This window comes from Apium graveolens, chromosome 8, assembly GCF_009905375.1.
Source record: "Apium graveolens cultivar Ventura chromosome 8, ASM990537v1, whole genome shotgun sequence".
Taxonomy (NCBI): Eukaryota; Viridiplantae; Streptophyta; class Magnoliopsida; order Apiales; family Apiaceae; genus Apium; species Apium graveolens.
Genome location: NC_133654.1, coordinates 4,557,179 through 4,582,269, shown reverse-complemented (window position 1 = coordinate 4,582,269; position 25,091 = coordinate 4,557,179). Strand labels below are relative to the sequence as shown.

Below are 25,091 nucleotides of genomic sequence, written 5' to 3'. Positions count from 1 at the left end.
CTGTGTTTTGATTGCAGAAAATAGGTGGTTTCCGAAGTTTCCTATAAAAATGTGGTCTTCATAAAATTTTTCTCTTTTTTCGTAACCATTCATCTAAAAAATCAGTGTTGATTTTCATCAAACTTGACATTGCGCGGACTTTTAATCAATTTAAGCTTCTGGAGGCAGGAGTATACAAGATGGTGTTAGTCAGAATATAGTTTCTGAGATGAGAAATGCATCTGTAAGAATTTACATTACGCGTACTGCAGGTGCAGAGGTGCTAATATTTACAAATTTATATTGAGAAAAAAAAATGAATGACAACAATCCTAACACTGAATAGTTCATCATATGCTATTTACTGTAACATGGAAGAACATCCGAGAAAATTTAAGCCAGTAGACTCCATAAAATGGTCAGAGTAATCTAATATTTACATTTCATGATTTGAACAACTAATTGCGAGCTTGTGGACTCTTCAAGCCACCCCATTCAAGTTTGTCAAGGTATGAAAACTTCTTCTTGTTTGAAATGTTAGGATGCTTTGTCATCATCTTGGATTCAGCTTCCCTGTTCAATGAATCTAAACTATCAGTGGAGTCAACTTTCTTCATGTCTGTCTCTGCCGCCTCTCCATTCCAACCCATAAAATCAGATAGTGTCATTGCATTGGGTGTTTCCCCAGGAGTTACCTTATCGGGATCATCCTCAGCACTCGAGAAATCACTTGGGCCTAAACTTAGTGAAGAGTTTATCACTGGTTTTATCTGTGATACTGGTGCAAGTGATGGATCTTGAGTGGCAGAATCTGCATATAGAACGTCTTCTATTCGGGACATGACAGTGTTTGCCAAGCTTTCTAAAACTCTCGAGTAGCTCTCGAGAATAGCATGCCCTACATCCTATAAGAAGAAAGGGGATAACTGATAAGGTTGTTTTTTACAATTTCTATAACTTAGCAAAAAAAATATGATAGAAACTGTTAGAATAATATAAGATCGTGAAAATGGTCATTCTCTAACACTTTGAGGTTTTAGAGTAACTGGTCGGTTACTCTAAAACCTCAAGGTGTTAGAGAATGGCCCTTTTCAGGATCTTATATTATTCTAACAGAAACTTATGACTCTGTCGTCTAACCTTATTGTATTGGATTTTACTAATGTCTAGAGACGACTGAGGAAGCCCCGGGAACCTCTGTTTTAACAGTAGCAAGATGGTCTCAGCTCGCTCTTCAAAGAGCTCCCTCTTTTCCAAGCTTACAGCAGAGCCCCAGGGAGTCTTTGCATCCTTCTGTACCATTTTCCTCTTCCAGATAACTATAGATGCTTCGATTTTATTCTTGAGATCAAGAACTTTGTGTTCCGATGACATGTCTGTGGATATTAGGAATTGATCAGGATCGAAGTACTCTACCGTGATGCTTTTATACATTTGATCACCAAGGGTCGCTCTACCATTCTAGGAAAGGAAAACATAGGAGAAGTGTACCGAAATTTAGAAGCGAGCTTCTTTGAGGAAGCAGATTGAAAAGTTTTTATTTTTTGTCATACCTTAGGGAGTGAATCAATGTAACTATCAGGAATCTCCATTTCAGATAAAACTTGAGCATTTATGGCCATAGATGCTTTTAACACTTGGTTGACACAATCTTTTTGATACTGTAAAAATTTCCGCGATGAGTCTGATAGACCTTCAGAGGGTACCTTAATCGTAGGCAGCCACCATTTGTCCTCTCTCTTAACTCCTTTCTCAGCCTCATCAGCATCTTTCGATACATACCAGAATTCATTAGGGCCCTTGAAGTTGTCTAGGCAATCCTATTCCAAAAATCCGTTCCCATTATGGATTAGACACCGCATCAAATCAGTTGGTCTGTGTATTAGACTAATAATTTGGCAATTAGAAAGAGACGTTAGCTTCTTACAGTGAGCATTGTGTCCAGCTTACGCAATGCTGGAATGTTCATGAGTAGATCTCTTCTCTGTTGCGTGATCATTATCTGTCAAAACGAAAGAAACTAAATTAAAGCCAGCCATTGCAAATATAATGTTTAAGGTAGAAGTTGAGAATGTATGTTAGAAATATATTCTACCTCCATAGTTGTCCCATCTTTCGATTTCTGCTGTGAGGGGACAAATTCAACAATGTAATCCGTTACAGATAGGAGCCAATCGGCTTCTTTCTTCCACCTCAACTTCCTGTCTGCTTCCATCGGTTCCAATTTTCTTTGTTCTCCAAAAACAGAAGCTGTAGAATCAGAATAGAATCAGAACAAAGAGCGTTAACATGCTTATCAGATAAGTACTAATAATACATTTGCTGGCACTTTGTCGCGTTCCTGTGAGATCCTGCATTTATTTATATTCTTACCAGCAAGGTTTGTAATCGCGTTGGACAAAGCCAGAGCCGAAGAAACACCCTTCCCACCACCTGACATGTCCTCTCCCAGGAGTAGCTTAGAAAACCTCTCCTTCATTAAGTCAAGATCTAATACACAGAGAAAAGTAATCGTTCTTCGTCATTTCTTCTATTTATCTTTAAGTACTAATCAACAATGTGATCATTTTATGATATCGTCAGAATAAAAACCTGAAATCTTGCGCTTGCTTGGGGTTTTAGCTCCTTCACCTGGACCTTTATCGTCTGACATTTTCCTGTTTCGTCGATTATCTACCTTACTTGCTCCTAATTTGAAGTTCCTCCTGTAATATATTTTTTGCTGTTTACATTATTCAAAAGTCCATACATCTGGTTCTCGATCAGATATCGAAAGCCCTCGAATGTACTCATAATTTCTATAGTTTTTGCGATGAATGGACGTGTTCATGAAAGGGTAATGCTGATTTTTCTTGTGTTGGAGCAATATCTGCAGATTGATTAGTTTGGAGGTCTAAAATGTGAGGTGAATGAAATGAATGGTATGATTTTTTGCGGTTTGGCTAAAAATACTCACAAAATTGCTTCTTATAAGAGGTTGAGATTTCTCCAGTTGAGTTCAGGCTTTTCCAGCAAGTCTAACTATATGATATTGTAATCATACAATTGTCACACACAATGCATGAAAAAATTTATAAGGAAAAAGAGAAAATGAAAGCCAAAAAATTGCAAAAGAAGTGAACACGAAGCACTCATGAAAACTGGAACAGGGAGATAATGGTTTGGAACTTAATCATTAGGAACTAATTCCTAACAATCGGGTGTTATATAAGTCATATCTAACACTGCTTCAGAACTCTTGGATCATTATTTTAAGGGTCTAGATCTACGAATTTTTTTTACCCTTCCGCGGATATTTTTCGCGGATAGTCTTTTCTCCTTTTTGCGGAATGGTAAAAAAAATCCTTAAATCTGGGTCCTTAAAATATAGATCAGACGCTCTGAATAGTACGTTAAATAAAATTTAACCGGCACACTGTTGCCACGAAACATGACCCATCTATTTAACAAACTTTTAAAAATAAAATTAATTTAGAGAATATGAGAAGTCTCGACGGAGTCTTGTTCATGTTAAAGTGTTTTAAAAATCGGCTGACTCGGCCGAGTACTCGAAAATCGGTGATCAACCGACTCGGATTTAAGCGAGTACTCGGCTGACTATCCTCGAAAAATTGGTCAATTACTCAGATTTTGAATACGAGAACATGACTTTTTAAATGTATTTAAAAGCCAAAACTGATTAGTTTTGTTCCCATGACGGCAACTAATGCATGCATGTTTTGTTTATATCCCAATGACAAACATTTGGTTTTTTGCTTCTGAGCAAACATATAATTATAGAAGTATCTCCGGCTAGCCTTATTTAGTTGTCTGTATATTGTTGTTTTCATCTGAGTAGCATCTGATTATTTCAGTTGACTATTTTTATTCAATAGATAGTTCTGTACTTGTGCCATTTTATATTTGATCATCTGTCACTTGTGATGATCTGAAGGAGTAACAGACTGTAGGACGGTAAGGGAAGTCTGAAATCCGAGTGTTTATTAACTCGCGATCTGCAGGAGTCTCTCGGTATGCTTAACAGGATGCAAGAAGCTTCACAGTTTACGACGAGGTTGAAGAAAAAAGAGAAAGAAAAGATTTTAAGTATTGCTGATGAAGTGGGGATTGGATGTAGTTCTGATAGATTTGGATATCAGAATTACGAAAGTTCAAGATTTTCTGATGAAAGCTCTTCGACTGACTGTTATGATGAACTCAGGAAAGTAGTCAGGGAGAGCCTTAATAGGCACAATTTGTTAGCAAATGGTTCACTCAATGCCAAGGCTTGTTTTGACAGAAAGGAAACAGAATTGTGTAATTACTTACCTTCCGGTAATTCAAGCAGAACCTCGACAACTTATTCTCATGACACCGCCTCTGTGAGTTCTAGTTCGTCAGATATTTCAGGAGATAGGCTAAAAGCATCTAATGTGATCGCAAAGCTTATGGGATTGGAGGAGGTATCTTCAACAACATTGCATTTTGAGTCCGGAAAACAGATGGAGAGAGTCAAGAATCTGAATCCGAAGGGATTGATCTTTGATATTGATATGCCAAAACGAAGGAAGGCTTGGCTTGCTGCTCAGAATGGAGAAAGGGAATGTATGACACTGGAAGAGATAATCCAGAATATGCAGTTTAAAGGACTTTTAGACAGAGATGAGTTTAAGATTTATGATTCTTCAACTTCCGAATCTGAGAAGAGGTTTAGAAATGATGCACCACCTGTCGTGTTAATGAAACCTGTGCAGACAGGTGCTGGTGCCAATGATCTCTTCGCGCATAAGTTCATCCCAAACAACGGAGATGTGGACTTCAATAAGAGGCAGAGTATGTTGAAAACAAAAGAAGAGAGGACATCCAGAATTTTGGAAGGTCCTGATAAAGGTATGTTGCGCTCATACTTGAGCAAAACTCGTATAGAAAAGGTAAGTGAGACTAATGTAGCTAAGCCCAACAGAAAGGCACTACAGAAGTCTGTGGTTCCTGGACTGAAAAAAGATACGATTGACAAGAAAGTCGATAAGGTTCAGAAGAGTACAAGTAGCAGGAAATCAGTAGAAAAGGAAAATGTGAAATCTACAGGTCTTCTAAAACATCATGAGCAACCTAAAAGGGTTTCCAAAATCCGTGAACATCTGAGTCCATCTGCAATGAAAATGAGAAAGTCTGGAACTGGACCGAGCATTGACAATAATGATCTTACCACCAAGCACAACACCACCAAGTCGAAACTCATAAACGATGCATTGGCAACTAATGTGAGTCCTCTGCAAGTCTGCAACCTGTCTTTCATAGTCTTCATTTTGTTTGTTCTAATAATTTATCTTTTTATCTGAAATCCTTCGAAAAATGTAGTACTAAATTGACACCATTCATGCGCGTTTATTTGAGTGACTCACACAGTCAAGCCTGTAATAACAAGTACAAAACCAGTTGCAGGTCCAAAGTATAGGACACAAGGATGGTGACACACACACTGACCAAAGAAAGAAAGCTTATTTGGATCTCAAGGACACTACACCAGCACCACAACTCTTTGCTGCAGAAGAGTCAGATGATTCTGAGATTCTTATTAAAGGTGAGACAGAGGTACCTTACTATTAGTCATCCGGTGTTCGTAGTTGATATTTAGTAAACTTTAAACTAACTGAGATTCTGGTGATACCTCTATGTAAATGTGGTAGAGTCAGATTAACTGGTAGCAAAAGTTCTTGCACTTTGTTCCTTAATGGAATCTATTTCTCGGGATCACAGCAGCAACATAGAGTTAAATAGGGCCTTAGAAGATTGTTTGCAAATAGTCAGCCTCCTCATGAGAAATATAGCATTAAGAGTAAGGGCACGAGGATTATCAGGAGCCTTGTGCACTTGGTACGAGCTAAATTTAGCTGTAACTGATGTTAACTCTATAATTGCAGATATCTATGTTGACAGCCCGAGTTCTCACTGTGAAGATACTCTATACACCATCCAACATGAAAATGATGCCAGTAGTACTCCAGAAGAAGCTGCAAAAGGCAGTAAACATCATCTATCGACATCAAGTAACATACTTCCAAGAAGCTTCTCGTTCCTCACTCGTGTAGAGGACTTGTTCGATAACATTGAAACATATCAACCAATAGTCTTACAAGTGTTAAATGGATTGCATGGCTGTGATGGTACCAATTCCCAACTCTTGATGGACTGTGCAAATGAACTACTGGAAAACAGAAGCCAAAGAAACATACCCTCCATTCATCCATTGCTACTGAGGCCATCGAAAAGTCCAAGTTTTTGCATCTCAACTGATCACCTAATGCAGGAAGTGCAGAATGGGATCAAGAGCCTAATAAGCTACAGAAATCGAGTACCTACAAACGCGATTTTAGCATTGCTCAAAAACGATCTTCAGTGCATGGAATGGAATGCATGGGATGTAGGTTGGAGGGATGAGTTCACAGGAGATGAAGTTCATGAAACTGCATGTGACCTGGATAAACTTATACTAGGTGAATTAGTTGCAGAGGTTCTTGCAGAACTTTGTTGTTGAGCAATCCAGCACCAACAAAAACATGTGATACATTATTCCGAAATTTCTGAATTATAGAAGAAATTTTAGCCCTACCCCTGCATTTTTTTTACAGATTTTATATCAAATTGCCCGCTGAACTCGTTAAAATGTATCAAATAGCTACTCAATTTCCACAACGACTCATTTAAATCACTAAAATATTAGTATATATCACCGTGTTATTATTTTTTAATTTTTTTTAACATAAAACGTTAACTTTAAAAATTTGTAATCGTATATTTTTGTTAAACTGCTAGACACATTAAATTGAGATAAACAACGAGAGTGCTAATTGAAATAACATATTCTTTCATCTCTCTATTGAATTTTACTCAAATTAATACTGCAATTGCAGACCACCCATCTTCTATTTTACTCATGAAGATACGATTATTTTAGGACCAATTAAACGGATATACAGATTAGAGAGAGGCACTCAAATTTGTTGATAAATCAATAAACGCACGGCAAACACATCACTTCTGTTAAAAAAATTTAAAAAATCTAACGGAGTCACATCATTTTACCTCTTCCGGGCCAAATTTTGCCAAATTTGAAATTAAAATACAACTCATACACAATAAGAAACTTGGTCCTTGCGGATAATACCAAAAGTGGCCAAATGGACCGGCTATGAATGATCATCGTTAAATTCAATCATATTTGTCACCTGCGATTTTATAATTAAATATTTTTATAAATAACACATTTAATAACATCTAATTCAAAATTGATGATTTATATAAGTCGATGAATTCAATAATTTACGTGGAGTACTTTGACTTATCTCTTCCTAAATTCTCCCAATTTCAAGTCCAAGTACGTCTATATAATTTATCGATTTTTCTTGTGTGTAGACGGACATTAAAAGTTTAGTTATCAATTTTTAATTAGTCTTCTCGAATATATATTAGTGATAAAAAAAATTTAAAAAATATAATGCAACCTTATATGTAACATTTACAATCTCTGCGGTTTCGAGCCCACATATTTGGCAAACTCATTTGCACAATTTATTTGCAACTTTTACCATATTTAATGAGTAATTCTAGAGTTTTCAAAAAAAAATCCCAAAATTTTCCAAAAAAATGAGGTGTTGATTTGTGATTGGTTGATTTCTAAAAAATTTAAAGGGCCTCTCGTGGTTAATATGAGTTCAATCAATTAAAACTTGTCATGTGTGTTTTATGAGTTATTTTGGGAGTTATATTGGTGCCCCTAACATTAATTTTTTTTAAGAACAAAGATGTTAATTCACTAATAAAAACTCATGCGGCATGATTGAGTCGAACAAATGGTAAATTGTAATCGACTATTTCATGAAAAGATAGTTAACCGATATTTTGAAGATGATTTATATACAAATACAAGTACACACTTCATGCGTTGAAATATTGGTACCATTTTAATCATATCCCAAAGGAGCTATTGGTTGAGATATCGACCAAAACTGCGATTCCGCACCCGCTTATAATCAAGAAGCGAAAAACAAACCTCTCACCGAGGAGACAAAATCACATAAAAATATAAGCAAAAAATCAAAATAAACATAAACAAATAAAAAAAAAACTTAGATCTGATAATCGGAATCAAAAAATTGGTTGTGAATTCTCGATTCCTATAAGCCCCGTTTGAATCGAAGAAAAAGATATCTCAAAACACCGATAATGAAGATCGAGAAAAACAAAGCAAACATAATCAAAAGGATAAAAATTATTCACCTAAGAGCAAGATTATTGAAAGAAACAAATCAAACAAAATAAATATAAGGATTTGGTGGTTTTCACCGGATAACCGGTAAAAACTCTGCCGATTATGGTGCTTTAGAGAGAGGTGGCATCAAGAAAAAAAAAAGAATTAGGGTTTTACCCTTAACATTATTCTTTTTAAAAATAAGTTTGAAAATATGAATATTTTTTGATAAATTTCGTTAAAATATAAGTGAAGGACAAATTTAGCCATTTTTATGCAAGATTAATAAAAATGACCAATTTTTGAAAAATTAGCCAACTTTAGCCGATAATACCCAACTGTCGTATTCACTTTACATGAAATACCCAACTGTCAGTGGAGTATCCCATATATGAAATATCCAACTGCTAGTGGAGTATCTTATACAAATTGGGATACCCAACTGACAGTCGAGTATTTAATCGGTTAAAATTGACAACTTTTTTCAGAATTACTATTTTGGTTATATTTTTTAAAAAATAGACTACTTTTATCATTTTTTGTTTTAAAAAAAAATAGAAAGCGTGTAATTCTGCATTGAAATATCCGATAAATAAAGGTTGGCCCCGAACGAATTATCAACTTTGTAGTTAGAGCGGAACAAAGTTGTAAAGAGTCCATCATACGCTGGACTCTGTGATATACACACACATATCATAATACATACAAAGAATAATCTCAATTGCGTGTGCGATGGGCGATGATAGATCCAGTTCGATTATTATGGCCAGAGGTGATAGAGATCGTGAAGTTCTAATTCCGGTTGCTCTCTCGCCGCCGTCTTCCTCCGGCAACGGCCACGATGATGATGATGCTTCCAAGCCTTCTTCTCCTTTCGTCTCTTCTCATCTCTCCGGCCGCGAGGTTTAACTTTATCTCCCTCCCCTCTCTCTCTCTGGCAATAAGCTAAGCACATCTCTCTCTGTAATACACACTCTCTCTCTCTCTCGCAATAAGCTAAGCACATCTCTCTCTGTAATACTGTATTATCTCCTCTCTCTCGCAATAAGTTTTATACTATCTGTATTGAAGTTTAATTTTGTAAATGCTAGTGTAATTCATGAACTTGTGAGAAAATAGTTGTGAATTGCTGTTTTGAGTTATTTAGTCTTACCTTAAGTAAATATTTGGTTTGTTACGAATTCTGATCATTTTTTAAATTTTTGTTAATTTTGTCGTAAAATGTTGTAGAGATGAATTGTGCTGTGTATTAACGACACTAGATACTGTCTGGACGGTTTCTTAGCCAAAATACGAGAGAAAGTGCATTGAAAATCGATATATGTTTAAACTGTTTGCGGTTGACACTTTTAGTTTTACATCACCAGAGAACATGTTGCTTCTTAGTAGAGGTAAATTTGGCCTAGTATTGGTTGCCTAGTGGCTAATTAGGAATTTTTCGAGTACTAGTTGTCTAGTTGAAGAAACTGCTTGTTCATTTATATTCCTTTCTTTCCATACATACGAGAATGCAAGTAATACATTGTTGCTGACAACATTTCTTTCCATACATACGAGCGAGAAGGAACAACTTATATGAAGAAAAAGAATGCAAGTAATACATTGTTGCTGACAAGTCTTTTATTAATTACTTTCCATGTTGTAGACATTTTACAAAGTTGTTAGAAGCTGGGCGTCAAAGAAATTCATGACTGGATGGTACGTTAGCTTTAAACCCGTATTTTCTTTGGCCTTTAAATCCCGCAAAAGCAATATTGTGCTGACTGCTGACTCCACGTTTTTTTAATTTATTTTATATTTTATACAGCTAGAATTATTTAAACTTTTGTTAGTTTTTTTAATAAACCTGATTGTTTTAGCTATACTAATAAATTTGATGAAAAGCAACACTCTTGTGGATAGTTCTTTTGTAACATGCTTGTAAATAGCGGCGAAGTTTATTTAAGTGGTATTAATTTTGAAGGTTATTTTATTGTTAACAGAGGTGGGAAGGTGGTCATTATGTTTTATTTAATGAAGCGATGGTTTATTTTTACCGTTAATGGATCCACGTGATAGGTTTAAGTTTAGGCCTCATCATATCTCTGACGTTGAAGTTCTTATACTTGTTCTTAGAGATACTAAGGTAGCTTAATAGGTTGATACATGAATTGGTTCGGGGAATTGGTTTCACTATGTTCTTTTTGAACGTGCATTCATTTCTAGTCAATTGAAATTACTCCTGCACTAAGCAAAAGACCCCTTTGGATGTATAGAACTGTCTTGATTTGTTTGAAGTATATAAAGATGATAGACTGATGGGCGTAGCTTCATTAATCAGATAAAAGGAAGAAGGTGTACATTATGCTATGCTATAGCAAGAGTGACGCAGTGATAACGGACAAGGCTGCTTCATTCTGTTGCTCTCGTGATCAAGTCATTTCTTTAATGAAATTGTAGGGGTGTTTTTTCTGTTGGGGGGGGGGGTAAATTTGCAAATATGTGGTTTAATGGAGATTGTACTGGTTTATGTGTATAACTAAATGAACTCAAAATGAATTTGAAAGGGTGCATGTATCTCTCTTTCTCACAATGTAATAGTACAAGATTAGAATTCCCATATATTGTATCCTACTTATGATGGAAAATGACAATGATTATATCAACATAAGACTCGATTCTATGAGCATAACCATAAGCACATACTGAAGATAGTTCTATATGAGATGTGTCGACAAACTTGTACTCCAAATGGTTTTTTAGCTCAATACCCGAGTGCCAAAATTGAGATCCTCACATGCTTTGCAAAATTATGTGTTTAAATATGGCTCATCATGTAATGAGTATAAGTCAAAAAGAAGACTTGTATTTGTGATATGATTGGAATTTATTCGATTATAGGGAAATAAAATTATTTGTTTTGTTGCCTCTAGTTTAAGTAAGTAAAAACTGATATGTTAAATAAGTATACTGTGCAAGCTTAGAAAATACCTTTTGAGAGCAATTAACCACAACACTGTGCAAAATTATTAGGCACTGCGTTTATTTCTGACAGAACTGTCGAAAGAACATAACATGTTAATTTTATGAACTGGTTTTTTATAGTATGTATGACTTTAAAAAAATTCTACGCGTTAATAATACTTGTGACATGAAGTATTCAGACTTTATTTGATTGATATTTCAACTTGATAAATATTCATATTTAAACTTTAGCAAGACCAAATCATGAGATTTACAAACAAATTGCTGTTGTTTGAACATAAAAGAAAGGGAGATGGTTTTTTTCTTAAATCCCTGCGACCTCTACTGTTATTTCTCTTTTTAAATTTTACTGATGTACATCTCTATCTGCAGTGTCATCATGTTGCCGATAGCTATCACTTTCTACATCACATGGTGGTTTATTCATTTCGTTGATGGCTTTTTCTCTCCTATATATGCTCAGCTGGGAATTGATATATTTGGTTGGTGTTAATCTATCTCTTCCTGCCATATTTTCCCATCAATATGTCATAGATATTATAGAGTAACTTTTTCCTGCTTCTAAAAAGAATTTAAGATATCATACCTTCTAATGATTGTATACTCTACAAAATAAGCACAGTATTGCTATTCAATATTTTATTCGTGTAGTGTATTGGTATGTTTGGTTTATAGTCTTATTGGTGCAACCTTTTTCATGATGCCTGTGGCTCTTAATCTAGGACCTATACTAGTCTACATGTTTGTCTATAAAGTTCATGTGGTTTTGGCCTTCTGGGTATATCTGTAAGATTCTCTTCACGCTTTTACAATGCATTTTATGTTTACATTTGTTAATGCCCGTTGTAGGTCTCGGCTTTATGACATCAATCACTTTTATATTCTTTGTTGGAGTGTTTATGTCATCATGGTTGGGGGCATCTGTTTTAAGCCTTGGAGAATGGTTTATAAAGCGTATGCCATTTGTTCGTCACATTTACAATGCTTCCAAGCAAATTAGTGCTGCCATATCTCCAGGTAACATTACAGTTTTCCAATTCCACCAGTACTTGAATACATTTCTGTCCAACATTAAAGTTATAGTACTTTTACAGATCAGAACTCACAAGCATTCAAAGAAGTGGCCATTATAAGGCATCCACGTCTTGGTGAATATGCATTTGGCTTCATTACATCGTCTGTTCTTCTCCAGGTTGGCACTCGCATCATATCCTGGCATGAGATTGAGTAATAACTGTTTATGTTTTTTTGCCTGGATATACTGTAACCGCTTTACCTTTGTTAATTAGGACGAAACAGAGAGAAAAATATATAGTGGAATGATGGACTCAATAAAATTTAGGAATTATATATATCGTTTTTGTATGTCTTCCACCCTAAAATAGGTTATTCAAAGAAAGTTTCTATTTAAAATATGAGATTTACGATAGAATGATTTACTGAAAGTTTAATGATTAACAAATATAGTGGCTGAGAAATATTTGTAAAAGTGCAGCCTATTTGGCTATTTCTACAAGAATAGTATGTGTAGTGTTATTGCAATTACATCTTTCTGGACATTAGAAAGCTGAAGGTATCTTTAGGAAAATATCAGGATTGCACAAGGAGACATTACTGGACTTGTCTGTTTTTTGATCCTACTGCTTTCAATCTTAATAATAACTATCAATGACATCATAAACACAGAATGCCTAAAAACTAACTAAGCTAATAGTATGATCAAAATGCTTATTGTGACTTGGAGGACCTCTTTTTTACAGGACACTTTATATTGCATATATCTGAAGATACCCGCCTTTGTTTTTGTCAAGCAACTGAACGCATAATGCGAATGAGCACAAGATACAGAAAAGGAAGGCATAAGCCATGTCAATCTTTTCTAGTCTTGTATGAATATCGTACTATATATTAGTTTTCGAAGGTCTTTGCGTACTGAACTAATAACTTATAAGTTGAAGCATATGTGTGCTTGTATGAAGAGGTTATTTCAATTTATTTCTGCTGTACTAATTCATTAGTTTCCGAAGGTCAAATGTAGTTATAAGTTAAAGCATATGCTGCTGAATATCTTATATGATGCTCTTTTGTTGCTTTAGAGGCAAAGATGAATCAGGCTAGAAGTGTATGTGTTGCTTGTTATGGTTTGTGTTGCTTATTATGGTTTTTGCATTCTGTTGACTTCGTTACCTTCTCTTCATTTGCTTGGAATCCAGACTTATTCAGGAGAGGAGGAGCTATGCTGTGTGTATGTCCCTACCAATCATCTTTATATTGGTGACATATTTATGGTCAATGTCAATGATGTAATTAGACCGAATTTATCAGTTCGGGAAGGGATTGGTGAGTGACTACTTGTATTTTAATGTCCATACATAAGTTGCCTTCACGCATGATAGGAGACTAGGGGCTGCTTAATTACTACAAGTCTACAACTACAATTACGAGTTATAGCATCTCAGATTTTCTAATGCTTTTACTTGTGATATTGGCAGAGATTGTCGTGTCGGGTGGAATGTCAATGCCCCAGATCCTGACAACATTGGATACAAGGACTCTTCATATTGATAGAAGTTGAATGGACTGAAACTGAAAGTAGTAGCTGTTCGGCAGGTAATGGATCACTTTTTCTTGCTGAAAATCAGAATTGTGCAGCTAATTCACCAGTCTTCTCATACATCTAGAATTTAGAATATAATTTTTAGAGTATCATCACCATTGTAACATTGACATCTGCGATGTTAGGGAATTAATACTTGCTTGAAAATATAAGTTAGTTTATGCAAAAAATCGAATCAATGTTTTTATTATCAGAGTATACTTACTTTCCAAGTTGTGCAAGCTCATTCTGGATTCTTGAACTGAAAGGCCAATTTTGACCGGCCATGATATGAATTTTTTTTCAAATTTGAATGGCCTTGTTATCATCATCAATCATCAATTCCTTATTCATAATTAGAAATAATTCTTTAATTACAATATATTGTATGTTCTATTTTAAAATCACATAAATAAAATAAATAAATAAGAACGAAATTGAATATTTTTTGAAACGAGCTTATTCTATCTAATTTTTAAATGTGTTTTACTAATTTCTAAAACATATTTAATAAACAAAAGTAAATGCTTACATGTTTTTTTGACAAACAAAATTTAAAACATTCATTAAAACATCGAAAAACAGCCCGGACACCTCCAAACTTACAAAACAATATGACCCGAAAATAAATAAATAGTTACTTTTTTACTGATCGCTTAACATATAGAATAAAGAGTTTTTTTTTAAAAAAAATAAGTTTTTTTTACATTTTTTCCAAAAATACGTTTTTTATAATTTAAATTTGCAAAAATATGATTTTCTTGTTTATTTTTTTTACAAAATACAGTTTTGCAACATGATGATCAAATGCTATCTCGAATACAAACAAAAAAGTTTCAGTTACTTTTCAGAAAACGTATAAAAAATTGCATATCTGGTTATTTTTGTTTGAAAAACATATTTCTGCATATATTTCCAGAGTATAGTTTATTGATTTATTTATTATTGCAAAAATACAATTTTACAACTCGATGCAACATGATGCAATCTCGAATGCAAGCAGATGTAATCTCGAATACAAACAAAAAAGTTTCAATTACTTTGCAGAAAATGTATAAGAAATTGCATATTTGGTTATTTTTGTTTAAAAATCATATTTTTGCATAATTTTTTAGAAGATAGTTTATTTATTTATTTATTTTGCAAAAATCAGTTTTGCAACTCGATGCAACATTATGCAATCTCGAATGCAACCAAATGTAAGTATGTAACCTCGAATACAAACAAAAAAGTTTATTTTTCAGAAAACTTATAAGAAATTGCATATTTGGTTATTTTTGTTTGAAAATTATATTTTTGTTTTTTTAAAAATATAGTAAAATCATAAAAAAAGAAGGTATTTTTACACCATTATTGTGTAAAATTTTAAAAAAAATTATACCATTTTTTGTAAAAAATTCTCTTCAATACTACTCTAAATTTTACATTATTTTGGTATTGAATCAAAAATTAAACCAAATTTGATGTTACGCCAAATTTTGAGAGTTTTTTTATTAGTATAACATGACCTTTGCCCTTTTATCCAAAAAAAATATTATTTTATCTATATCCAATTAGTGTTATTATTTTTGTACTTAAAAAAAAATCTATATAGTATAGGTATAATCTGAAACTAATATAAAACTAGTGATCTATCAAGAAAAGAAAAGGAAAAAATAAACTAGTTTAAAACTTACACCAAAATAGCTAACATTTTCTTTGTTAGGAAATTAGCTTACAATTTTTTTTCATTACCTTTAAACATATTCATTGTAAAAATCATATTTAGTACAAAACATGTCATGTTAAGCAGAGGATTCCTTTTTAAAAAAGTCATTCAATGTTTTCTAATCGTTTTAGATCCGGTATATGATTTTATCAAATTTAATATGACTTTTTTTATAAAAAAATAATCACTATCTAAATCTAGATATAATCAGTATTGTAAAAATCGAAAATCGGGAAAGATCGGTCGAGATAATAATTTGGGATTAATTGAAAATCGGGAATTAAATGGAGTAAAAATCAGATGTATTATAATATTCAATTATATTAGTTATTTATTAAAAAATATATTTTTATTATATCATAATTTCTATAATTATTCATATTTAAATTAATATAGTATTTTAATTTTAATTAATAATTATATATACTCTAATAAAGAAAACTTCATAAAGATTAATCAGATTAAAATTTGAATCTATCAGGTACTTTGCAGGTCATTAATCGGAAATTAATTGATTAAATCGGGGAATTTTAGTACTTATAATATAATTATGAAGGGGATTGATGGGCTTGATTTTATTAAATCCGGTAACTAATTACATGTTTTGATTTATCCTTTAAAAAATTAATATCCAAATATATTCTTCTACATAAAATAATGAAAGGGATTGATGGGTTTGATATTATCCAATGATGGGCTTGATATTATCCAGTAGCCACAGCCCAAAATAAGGCCCAAAAGAGACCCAAAACCCTAATCACACACTATAAATACACACTTATAACTCCCCTTCATCCTCATCTCAATAGTCCTCTTATGTTTACACAGACTTTTTCTCTCTCTTCTGTCTCTCTTCTATTTTCTGTTGTGATTATAAACATCTATTTTGTTTTCAATGTTTTGTAATAATTCATCTATTTTATACTACTAAATTATTGTCGTGTACAATTAAGCCGATGCGCCGGATAAAAAGAAAGGAAGGAAGCATGACTATGTACACGAAAACTAATCCGGGTCGTCATGTCTGCCCCCTCTGACTCGAATCTTGATTTGGGGGCCTGGATTATACCCACACCCCTCTCTATCTTTTTTTTTTTGTTTCGTTTCGTATCGTGTTTTTTCGAGCAGGATAAGATAGTACGTTATATTTATTTATTTTTCGAGCGGGATAAGCGAGTAAGCTAATTTATTTGTTTTTCGAGTGGGATGTTAATTAATAATTGCTTAGTAATTAAGTTTTATTTTTTTTCAGTGGGATAAGTAAATACATTTTATTTGTTTTTCGAGCGGGATAAGTGAGTACGTATTTTAATTATAATAAGACAATGACGATTAGTGATTGGTCTCGTTCGTCGTAACGGCAGATTAGACCCTGCCTTGCCGACCATTCTGATATATCACCACCCATAAACTGAGTCTTTAATATTTATTTTTTATTTTTTATGTGTTTTGATTAATGGCCTATGATTAAACTAAATTATAGACAAGCATATGTCTGAATTTACATTTGTTGAATACCTAATCTTCTCTATGAGGCCTTGTTTTGTAAGAGATTTGTTTTGGTTTTAATTATTAATTGAATTTTGTTTAATTTGAAGAAGTGGAATCAAATGATGATTAAATGCATAGTTCAAATGAAAATTATGTGATTACAACATTTGAGTCTTTCGCTCCTATCTGATGAAACCACTCTAAATTCATTATTTTATGTTTATTAATTATTGTATTTTGGTTCCTATCTGTGCTTATTCAAAGTTTTATTCATTTATTCTAAGAGATTTCTTTTGGTTTTTAATTATTAATTGAATTTGGGTTAATTTTAAAAAGTGGAATCAAATGATGATTAAATGCATAGTTCAAATGAAATTATGTGATTACAACATTTCTAGTCTTTCGCTCCTATCTGATGATTCTACTTGAAATTTACTATTTTATGTTTATTAATTAATGATTAATGTCCCTTGGTGAACTTGTTATAACAAAGTTTTATTTCATTGATCTGATGTGTTATATATGAAGTCAATTGAAAATTTTGACAAGATTACTTTAAAAAGTAATTGTATGAAATGATTAATAAATTTGAACTGATTGGAATAATAATGGAAGGTTTTTTTATAGATTAAGATTCTGGTCCTATATGATTTCTGAAACAAGAAAATTATTCAAAGAGTTAGAAATATTGGAGTATCAAATTATATTATGGACATTAAAATTCAATCAAAAAATATGCTTGTGTTAATTAAATTAAAAAGACCCAAGAGTAAATGAGGATTATGTTTTATCGAACCACTAAATGAGGATTATGTCTTATCGAACCACTAAGGTTTGATTTTCCACTAGTGCGTTATCAGAACTGATACTAAGTTGTAAGGAAAAATGCTTGTTACGTCAAAAAAAAAAAGACCCAAGAGCAATTCTATGGTTTTGAAAGGACATTAATGAATTAAATCAGCTTTCAAACCAGTAAACGGTATTGCTTCGGCAAAGGACTTGTTTCGGTCGAAATTGTTTTGAAAGATGAGTTGTGAAGAGGATTGTGCAATTATTATGAATAAATTTGACTTGCTTAAATATACTCCCACGGTTTCTAAATATTTTTTTCATTTGTGTCGGATTTGTTTTTCAAAACATTAGCAGGTTATCACCGGATTGCAGGCCTGTTCCGGCACAAAAAAAACCGGATAAAAGTCAGGGATCAGAGTCCGGTTTGATACAGATAAAAGAAAACCGGATAAAAGTGTGGGATCAGAGCCCGGTTTGATACAGATAAAAGAGTCGAGGTCCCGGTTTGATACAGATAAAAGAGTCGAGGTTTTTTAAAAAATCGGATGAAAATCTGACCTGGCTAGCTTATAATCTTAAATAATTATTCAAATATTAGTGGAATCAAATTATAACCCGACAGCACCAATGTTACAGAGTATTATGCTCTTCAAGCCTAATGCACCTGATGAAACCTGAGCCAATGAGTCTGGAAATTAGTGTTGGGAGGACCGATTTTACTTGTGCTCTGATTTGTGATGAGATGTGCGAAAGAAATAGTAATGTTACGTATCCATAAAGCATTACAAAAGCATTCTCGAATGGCATCATTTTCTTTGTGGGATTCATCAAGGCACGAAAGCCCCATATTACTTATTCGAAAATAGCCAAGAACATGATGATAGCTCGACACCCGTGAACGTTTTTGGGGACTCTAGCATCCCCGAAAACACACCCGGTTATGACATTCACAAGTAGAAATGTAGAATCTCAACAACACACGGTTACAACATTCACATTAAAGTTAACAGATGTCACAAAACCAAAACATCTGTCACACTAAACAGACATAACATGAGTGCAACATATGAGATAAATTGCAATTCCAATACAGAATGACAATTAAAGAATCCAGAGAATTGCAGTAATAAGTACAAATTGAAGGTAACAGTTGCAAGTTTGCCACTCCGAAAAATAAAATTAAAAAAAATAGGTTTAACGACAGGAAAAGCATTTATATCCAAAAGTATAAACATTTAGTTGCATTATGACAGCTCGAGTATACACAGAAAGTTTGATCACAACTTTTAAGCATTCTGCAAGTCTAAAATATTGATTGAACCAGAAGTCTTCCCACAATGTATATTCCAAATTTGGAAGCCTTGTGCAACTAGCACTCGCAGCCTGATGACCTTTGTTGCTGTCCACCACCCACGTCAATAGTATCAGGAAGGTACCTATTGAAAACCACCAAAGTGAAAAATTAATGATTATAATTTATAAAGAGAAGGTGTGTGGAATATGAGAGGGGTGTAAAAATCTCAATCGTCCAAATGTTTATCATTAACGTTCAAGTTCCACAACAACATTCATAAAATTGGAATCTTGCAGCCAGCTGATTTTCTTTCCCAAGCCCAGCTCAAACACTTCCATTACTTAGTTTACTACATTAATTAGAACTGTTTTATACGTAGCCGGTGTAATTATTTCTGAGATTAGTTATCATTTTGACAATTCAATCCATGTAAATCCTTCTCCCTTTAAAACACAATTCCAAAAGCTATAAAATTAAAAAAAAAAAAAGTACTTACACTTCTTCCTCTGGTTCATTCTTTAGAGCATTTTTGGCTATACACTCGAAAGCAGCTTCTACATTAAAACCTTCTTTAGCAGAAGTCTCAAAGTAAGGAATATTTCCCTTGGAAGCACACCATGATTTCGCCTTCTTCTCAGAAACCTGACATTTGAAAACAAGGTCACTGTTAAAAGATAATCAAGGCAAAGTCCAAAACAAATAAAACTAATTACCCTACAACAGACGCAGAAAAACTTCGTTCAACAGCAAGCAAAAGACAAATTCATCCAAAACCACCAGGCATCTAATCATTGCGCAATCAAAAGGTTTTGTGCTTACAGATTCTTTAACTACTTATGTGCTCTCCCTTGTGAACTTGATAAATCAATTACAGCAACAAATAAGACAACTGAGAATATATAAGTTATCATACCACTCGGCTGTTGCCACCATCAATGTCTATCTTGTTCCCCAGTACAACAAAAGGAAAATTCTCAGGGTCGTGGGGACTGGCCTAAACATTAGCAGAAAAGAAAATAAATTTAGACTTAAAACATGTACACAACTATTATAACAAGACCATTTTTGATTATTTTGTGTTCACCTGAATCAGAAATTCCTCCCGCCAATTGTTGAGGCTGTCGAATGACTTCATGACATTCACATCATGTACAAGAACACAACAGTCTGCACCACGGTAAAAAGCAACACCGAGGCTTTGAAATCGTTCCTGGCCAGCTGTATCCCATATCTAAAAAAGAGAATGCAAGTGTTGTTAAATAATGCAATCAAAAGGTAAAGATGGCTCTTATGCTTAGTTACCCGGACTCTTCATTTTGCTTAGAGTACCCGTGTCGGACACTCGACACTCGGACATGGGTATGGACATTTGGACACTTATTTTAGGCCAAAAACATTTAAATTTTTCAGAATATTGCCGAGTCCGACACTTGGATACGAACCCGTGTCCGACACCCATACCCGAGTCCGGGTAACATAGCTCTTATGTCTAGGATAATAGACTTAATATAAATGACATACAATTTTTAACTCAATTTTAAAGTTAACAGCAAGCCATATGGATATTTAATTGATCCATGACAGATATAGAGTAAATACAAAAATACAATAATTGTATATACCAAACAAAATGCGCTTAAACATACACATACAGTAAGTTTGACATGCCTTAGTCTATTTGGTTTAGTTTTCGAATATTTAACTACAAACTCAGAGGAATCTAGGATAAGAGACTTAATATAAAGGACATGTTATATTTTTTAACTCAATTTTAAAGTTAACAGTAAGCTATATAATTGTTTTTTTGCTAAGCAGCTATATAGATATTTAATTGATCCATGACAGATATAGAGTGAATGCATGTATACGACAATACATTATTTTTATATACCAAACGTAACACGCTTAGACATACACATAGAGTAAGTTTGACATGCCTTAGTCTAATTGGTTTAGTTTCTTAACATTTACCTACGAATTCAGAAGAATGAAGAAATGTAAAAACCTCAAAACTTCATACCATTAAGTGACCTCTGACCGCTAAAACTCATAAACTTTTGCAAATTTCAACATTGACTAAGAAACGGTAGTTGCTAACTTGCTAAGAATAGCAGGTAGAATGAATATAGAAAATAATAATATAGTTACCGTATTTGCTAAGAATAGCCGGTAGAATGAATATAGAAAATAATATAGTTAGTGCTACTTTAAGAGCTTCTTAAGGTTGAGGTATACATACATACATACATACATACATATATAGAACTTCGAAAAACTGATTTAAAATGTCTTGAACTTGTCAGGTTATACTTGGTTCATTGACAACTATGCTAATGATCAACTAGAGATGGCCTAATGCGGTTTGACTATGCTTTTCTTTCAGCTCCAAGCATATTTTTTTCTTCTCTAGCATTGATGTAACTGGCCTAAACAGTAAGGGAAGAATACGGTAGAACTACTATGTTTGGGGAAATATAACATCAGTAAAATGGAAATTGTTTGCATGCATCTCTGGACTGGGTTTAGGTATTTTAATAAGAGACTAGGAACCTTGCATGTCTCAAACTTAGGTGATACAGTGAAATACTCTAAATTCCTATTACATATTGCATATTCTTCGGGAAAGTAAAGATATGTTTAACGAAATGGCAATGACAGCATTAGGCAATTTCTTAAACAAGTCTCAAAAGGCAGACATATAAATTCCTTAAACTGGAGTTGCAAAGGTTGTACTTGAGAGGTGTAAATAGTGATATTAATGGCAAATTAGCTATTGCAAAAGAGGCAAAGGGAACCTAAAAATTTCACGTATATTTATATCACTTTTACATCTTTGTTACTTTATATTTGGCTAGTTGCTTTTCTTAGCTCCTACTTATTTACTTTCTATTTATCTAGTGGTTTTTATTATTACCCTTTTTTGCAAGCTTATCTAGTGTTTATATCATTTAATCAAGTTCAAAACTTATCAATCTGAGTGACGACAGTATAAGGAGAATATCCAGAAAGACAGGTAATTCGTTGGCCATATAAAAATAAATACATTATGAGTAAAATATTTAATAGGTAGCATATAAGACATTCATTGTAACTACATCTTCATTGGCACTCAGGCTATTACCGATGAATTACAATAGTCAATAGTATTTTCTTTAGTCCGAGAATTTCGGAGCTCACAAACACATAATTCGACAGATACATACATACAAAATTACATATCCATTTGGCAGGCGGAGCGAATAAACACCTTAATGTAACAAACAAATCATTTTGTATTTTATCGCAAGCGACATTAGCAAAGTTTAACCTAGCAGAACCCGTGGAAGACAAGTAATAACATATTGTATAACAAAATCCAATTAATAGTCAAACAGTTGGAGTGGCAATAATACCTGCAACGTGAAGAGCCGGTCCTCGAATTGAACTTCTTTGGTCAAGAAATCGGCACCAATTGTGGCCTTGTACTGACTACTGAACTTACGATTTACATATCTATATTACTTTCATTAAGGAATACATCACATATATATATATATATCACTATCATCGTATTCAATTATTCATATAAACACAATTGCAAACACAATTAAAAAGGATCTAACACTTCATTAATTTCATATACAAAATGAAGAGATAGAGAGAGAGGGAGAGAGAGAGGATACTGATTCATCAGAGATGTCTTCCCAACGCTGCCAAAATCAAATCAAACATCATCAACACACTTTATATAGAAAGGGGGAGAGAGAGATGAGAAAGAGATGAGAGGGAAGGGGAGAGAGATGAGAAAGAGATTAGAGGGAGAGAGAGAGAGAGAGAAGGAGAGAGATAGAGAGAGAAGGAGAGAGAGAGAAGGAGAGAGAGAGAGAGAGAGAGAGAGAGAGAGAGAGAGAGGGAGGGAGGGAGAGAGAGAGAGAGATGGGAGGGAGGGGGAGAGAGATGGGAGGGAGAGAGAGAGAGAGAGAGAGAGAGAGAGAGAGAGAGAGAGAGAGAGAGAGAGAGAGAGAGAGAGAGAGAGAGAGAGAGAGAGAGAGAGAGAGACCCGCTGTCGCCGAGAATGATGACTTTGAGGAGCATACGTCGACGAGAAGCCATGGAATTGAGGAGCTTTGAAATTAATGAACAGCTATGTATGAATGTGTGTGTATTGGATACAAACACTTGTAATTGAATCGAAGAATAGTTGTTGTGCGTTTCAGATTCAAATTCGATTGGTTTGATTTTTGGATTGGGGTTTCCGAATATTCCAAAATGGCCTCGCCTGCCTCGCTGTATCTAACATGTTATGGGGTGGCCCCACTTCTATAGCCATTTAATTACTTCTTTTTTGTGAAAATATTTTTTTTATTAATTATTGTACATGTAATTCATTTTTTCGCTTTTTTTTAAAAAAAAATATTCAATAAAAGTTTTTTTTACATTAAGAGTTGGGAAGCCTAACTCAAAAAACTAATAACGAAAACCACTCCATAATAAAGAGGACAAAGCGGTTGGAGACTTAGCGAAAGAACGCAATGAAAATTTTGTTCTACAATCTAACGAGTTGTTTTATTACATGAACAAGACACTAACGAGAAGTTAACATTACATCACACTCCTAGGACGGAATAACATCAATAAATTGAAGATAACTCAAAAAACTAATAACGAAAACCACTCCATAATAAAGAGGACAAAGCGGTTGGAGAATTAGCGAAAAGAACGCAACGGAAATTTTGTTCTACAATCCAACGAGTTGTTTTATTACATGAACAAGACACTAACGAGTAGTAAACATTACATCACAGTCCTAGGACGGAATAACATCAATAAATTGAAGATCAATCTCGCTTTTACAATCAGATTCTATAATAATGTGAAAAAGTTGTAATCGTCCTAGAAGTAAGCAAAACTCATGAATTGCCATGATTTTTGAAGAACATATGTGATATTAACCCAGCGAGAAAATGTAGTTAGAATCGCTTACCTGACTAAAATCAATTTAATAAGCATATTTTACAGAAAAATTATCGTTAGCGTTATAGTACCACACCTGACGATCCTGAATATTAAAATATGTAATAAGGATGAAAATGATTTTTGCTACTATTTTATCAGAAACATGATCCTAAATCTACTAACATTTCATTTGTTGGCAATGATGAAATCCGAAATCAAATAGGTCGTATTAAAAGAGCCTTTCGGATAACAAACTTAAAATTTTGGAGAGTTTGTAATTTAACGATCATACTTTTTGATATTTTTTCCATCACCGACTTGCAAAATTGCGCAAAATTTGCAAGTCTGCAATCAAACCACACCTTAAAACACAAACAAATGTCCATATTAGGTATGAAGTGCAACACAGAGAGGGGGTGAATGTGTTTTCTTATTTTTTTTATTAATGTTATTCTACTTGTAGATAACTGAAAACCTCGACAAGTCATTCTACTTGTAGAGAATTGTAGACATCGACAAGTCATAACACTTATCAAGAAGTAGAGATATCGATAAGTTATTTTATTTATCGATATGTGACATTTCTACACAATAAAGAGATCTCGACAAACAACTTCATAATTCATAATACATCAACTTGAATATCCAAGATTATCAGTCAACAAATAATTTTATCACTGAGTTGGAAAGCCTACAAATGTAGCTTGAAGAATGCAAGATCAAGGCACGAGAACTAAACAAATGAGGATCACAGACCTAGTAGATTCTACACAAATATGTTGCATTAGAAATAGAAACACACAAATAAGTTTTAGAAAACGTGGTTGTCAAGATAAATTAGTCTTGTTATGTACAGGCATATCTTGCACAATAATCTTCCCCAATTTGTGAAAAGATTATTTGTCACAAATTCATACCTGCTAATAAGACTAACACTAAACTAAAATTTAAAACAAAATTTGTCAAATTGACAAAGTACATATTTTATACATTCTTGCAGTTACATTCATAATAGGATTTATAAAGTTACCTCAACTTCTCATATCATGGTTGTTCTCTAATCAAATACTGAGTCTGGCTAGGCATTCAAGTTCTTCAATAA

The 25,091-nt window shown here is 33.5% G+C and overlaps 3 protein-coding genes and 4 non-coding genes across 8 annotated transcripts; 5 read left to right on the top strand and 2 right to left on the bottom strand.

Moving 5' to 3' along the window:
* Window positions 1–258: 258 nt before the first annotated feature.
* Window positions 259–2,847, bottom strand: LOC141678470 (rho guanine nucleotide exchange factor 8-like). The gene is made up of 7 exons (XM_074484797.1): window positions 2,572–2,847; window positions 2,353–2,469; window positions 2,075–2,229; window positions 1,907–1,981; window positions 1,533–1,799; window positions 1,120–1,440; window positions 259–884 (listed from the first exon to the last, which is right to left on the bottom strand). Exons 1-7 carry the CDS (start codon window positions 2,630–2,632, stop codon window positions 438–440), a joined length of 1,443 nt encoding a protein of 480 aa, XP_074340898.1. The 5' UTR covers window positions 2,633–2,847; the 3' UTR covers window positions 259–437.
* A 5,977-nt stretch (window positions 2,848–8,824) lies between these two features.
* LOC141681019 (protein LIKE COV 1-like) lies at window positions 8,825–14,002 on the top strand. Of its 2 annotated transcripts, XM_074487082.1 has the most exons (7): window positions 8,825–9,112; window positions 9,855–9,907; window positions 11,546–11,655; window positions 12,023–12,190; window positions 12,268–12,365; window positions 13,387–13,513; window positions 13,666–14,002. In XM_074487082.1, the coding sequence occupies exons 1-7, from the start codon at window positions 8,942–8,944 to the stop codon at window positions 13,746–13,748; spliced, it is 810 nt and encodes a 269-aa protein (XP_074343183.1). In that variant the 5' UTR covers window positions 8,825–8,941; the 3' UTR covers window positions 13,749–14,002. The 2 variants fall into 2 exon arrangements, with proteins under 2 accessions (XP_074343183.1, XP_074343184.1); XM_074487083.1 differs by lacking the exons at window positions 13,387–13,513; window positions 13,666–14,002 and adding an exon at window positions 12,934–13,341.
* A 2,448-nt stretch (window positions 14,003–16,450) lies between these two features.
* LOC141681899 (small nucleolar RNA snoR100) lies at window positions 16,451–16,554 on the top strand. Its single transcript, XR_012559318.1, has one exon. It is a non-coding gene; the product is annotated as a small nucleolar RNA snoR100 (small nucleolar RNA).
* A 243-nt stretch (window positions 16,555–16,797) lies between these two features.
* On the top strand, window positions 16,798–16,896 carry LOC141681892 (small nucleolar RNA Z43). The gene has a single exon (XR_012559312.1). It is a non-coding gene; the product is annotated as a small nucleolar RNA Z43 (small nucleolar RNA).
* A 182-nt stretch (window positions 16,897–17,078) lies between these two features.
* LOC141681890 (small nucleolar RNA snR60/Z15/Z230/Z193/J17) lies at window positions 17,079–17,166 on the top strand. Its single transcript, XR_012559310.1, has one exon. It is a non-coding gene; the product is annotated as a small nucleolar RNA snR60/Z15/Z230/Z193/J17 (small nucleolar RNA).
* A 138-nt stretch (window positions 17,167–17,304) lies between these two features.
* LOC141681889 (small nucleolar RNA snR60/Z15/Z230/Z193/J17) lies at window positions 17,305–17,392 on the top strand. The gene has a single exon (XR_012559309.1). It is a non-coding gene; the product is annotated as a small nucleolar RNA snR60/Z15/Z230/Z193/J17 (small nucleolar RNA).
* Window positions 17,393–18,809: 1,417 nt separating this feature from the next.
* LOC141681020 (ras-related protein Rab7-like) lies at window positions 18,810–23,249 on the bottom strand. Its single transcript, XM_074487084.1, has 7 exons — window positions 23,094–23,249; window positions 22,717–22,743; window positions 22,447–22,546; window positions 20,139–20,285; window positions 19,968–20,048; window positions 19,551–19,696; window positions 18,810–19,196 (listed from the first exon to the last, which is right to left on the bottom strand). Exons 1-7 carry the CDS (start codon window positions 23,144–23,146, stop codon window positions 19,130–19,132), a joined length of 621 nt encoding a protein of 206 aa, XP_074343185.1. The 5' UTR covers window positions 23,147–23,249; the 3' UTR covers window positions 18,810–19,129.
* Between the last annotated feature and the right edge of the window lie 1,842 nt (window positions 23,250–25,091).

Excerpts from the sequence above, each read along its gene's own strand:
- LOC141681020 (XM_074487084.1), bottom strand. The coding sequence starts at position 23,146 with ATGGCTTCTCGTCGACGTATGCTCCTCAAAGTCATCATTCTCGGCGAC. Across the intron at positions 20,049-20,138 it reads GGGAGGAATTTCTGATTCAG|GCCAGTCCCCACGACCCTGA; the intron begins GTGAACACAAAA and ends GCTAATGTTTAG. Across the intron at positions 19,197-19,550 it reads AATGAACCAGAGGAAGAAGT|GTACCTTCCTGATACTATTG; the intron begins GTAAGTACTTTT and ends GGTTTTCAATAG.
- LOC141681019 (XM_074487082.1), top strand. The coding sequence starts at position 8,942 with ATGGGCGATGATAGATCCAGTTCGATTATTATGGCCAGAGGTGATAGA. Across the intron at positions 12,191-12,267 it reads TAGTGCTGCCATATCTCCAG|ATCAGAACTCACAAGCATTC; the intron begins GTAACATTACAG and ends GTACTTTTACAG. Across the intron at positions 13,514-13,665 it reads ATCAGTTCGGGAAGGGATTG|AGATTGTCGTGTCGGGTGGA; the intron begins GTGAGTGACTAC and ends TGATATTGGCAG.
- LOC141678470 (XM_074484797.1), bottom strand. The coding sequence starts at position 2,632 with ATGTCAGACGATAAAGGTCCAGGTGAAGGAGCTAAAACCCCAAGCAAG. Across the intron at positions 1,982-2,074 it reads AAGATGGGACAACTATGGAG|ATAATGATCACGCAACAGAG; the intron begins GTAGAATATATT and ends TCGTTTTGACAG. Across the intron at positions 1,800-1,906 it reads AGCTGGACACAATGCTCACT|GATTGCCTAGACAACTTCAA; the intron begins GTAAGAAGCTAA and ends TTTTTGGAATAG.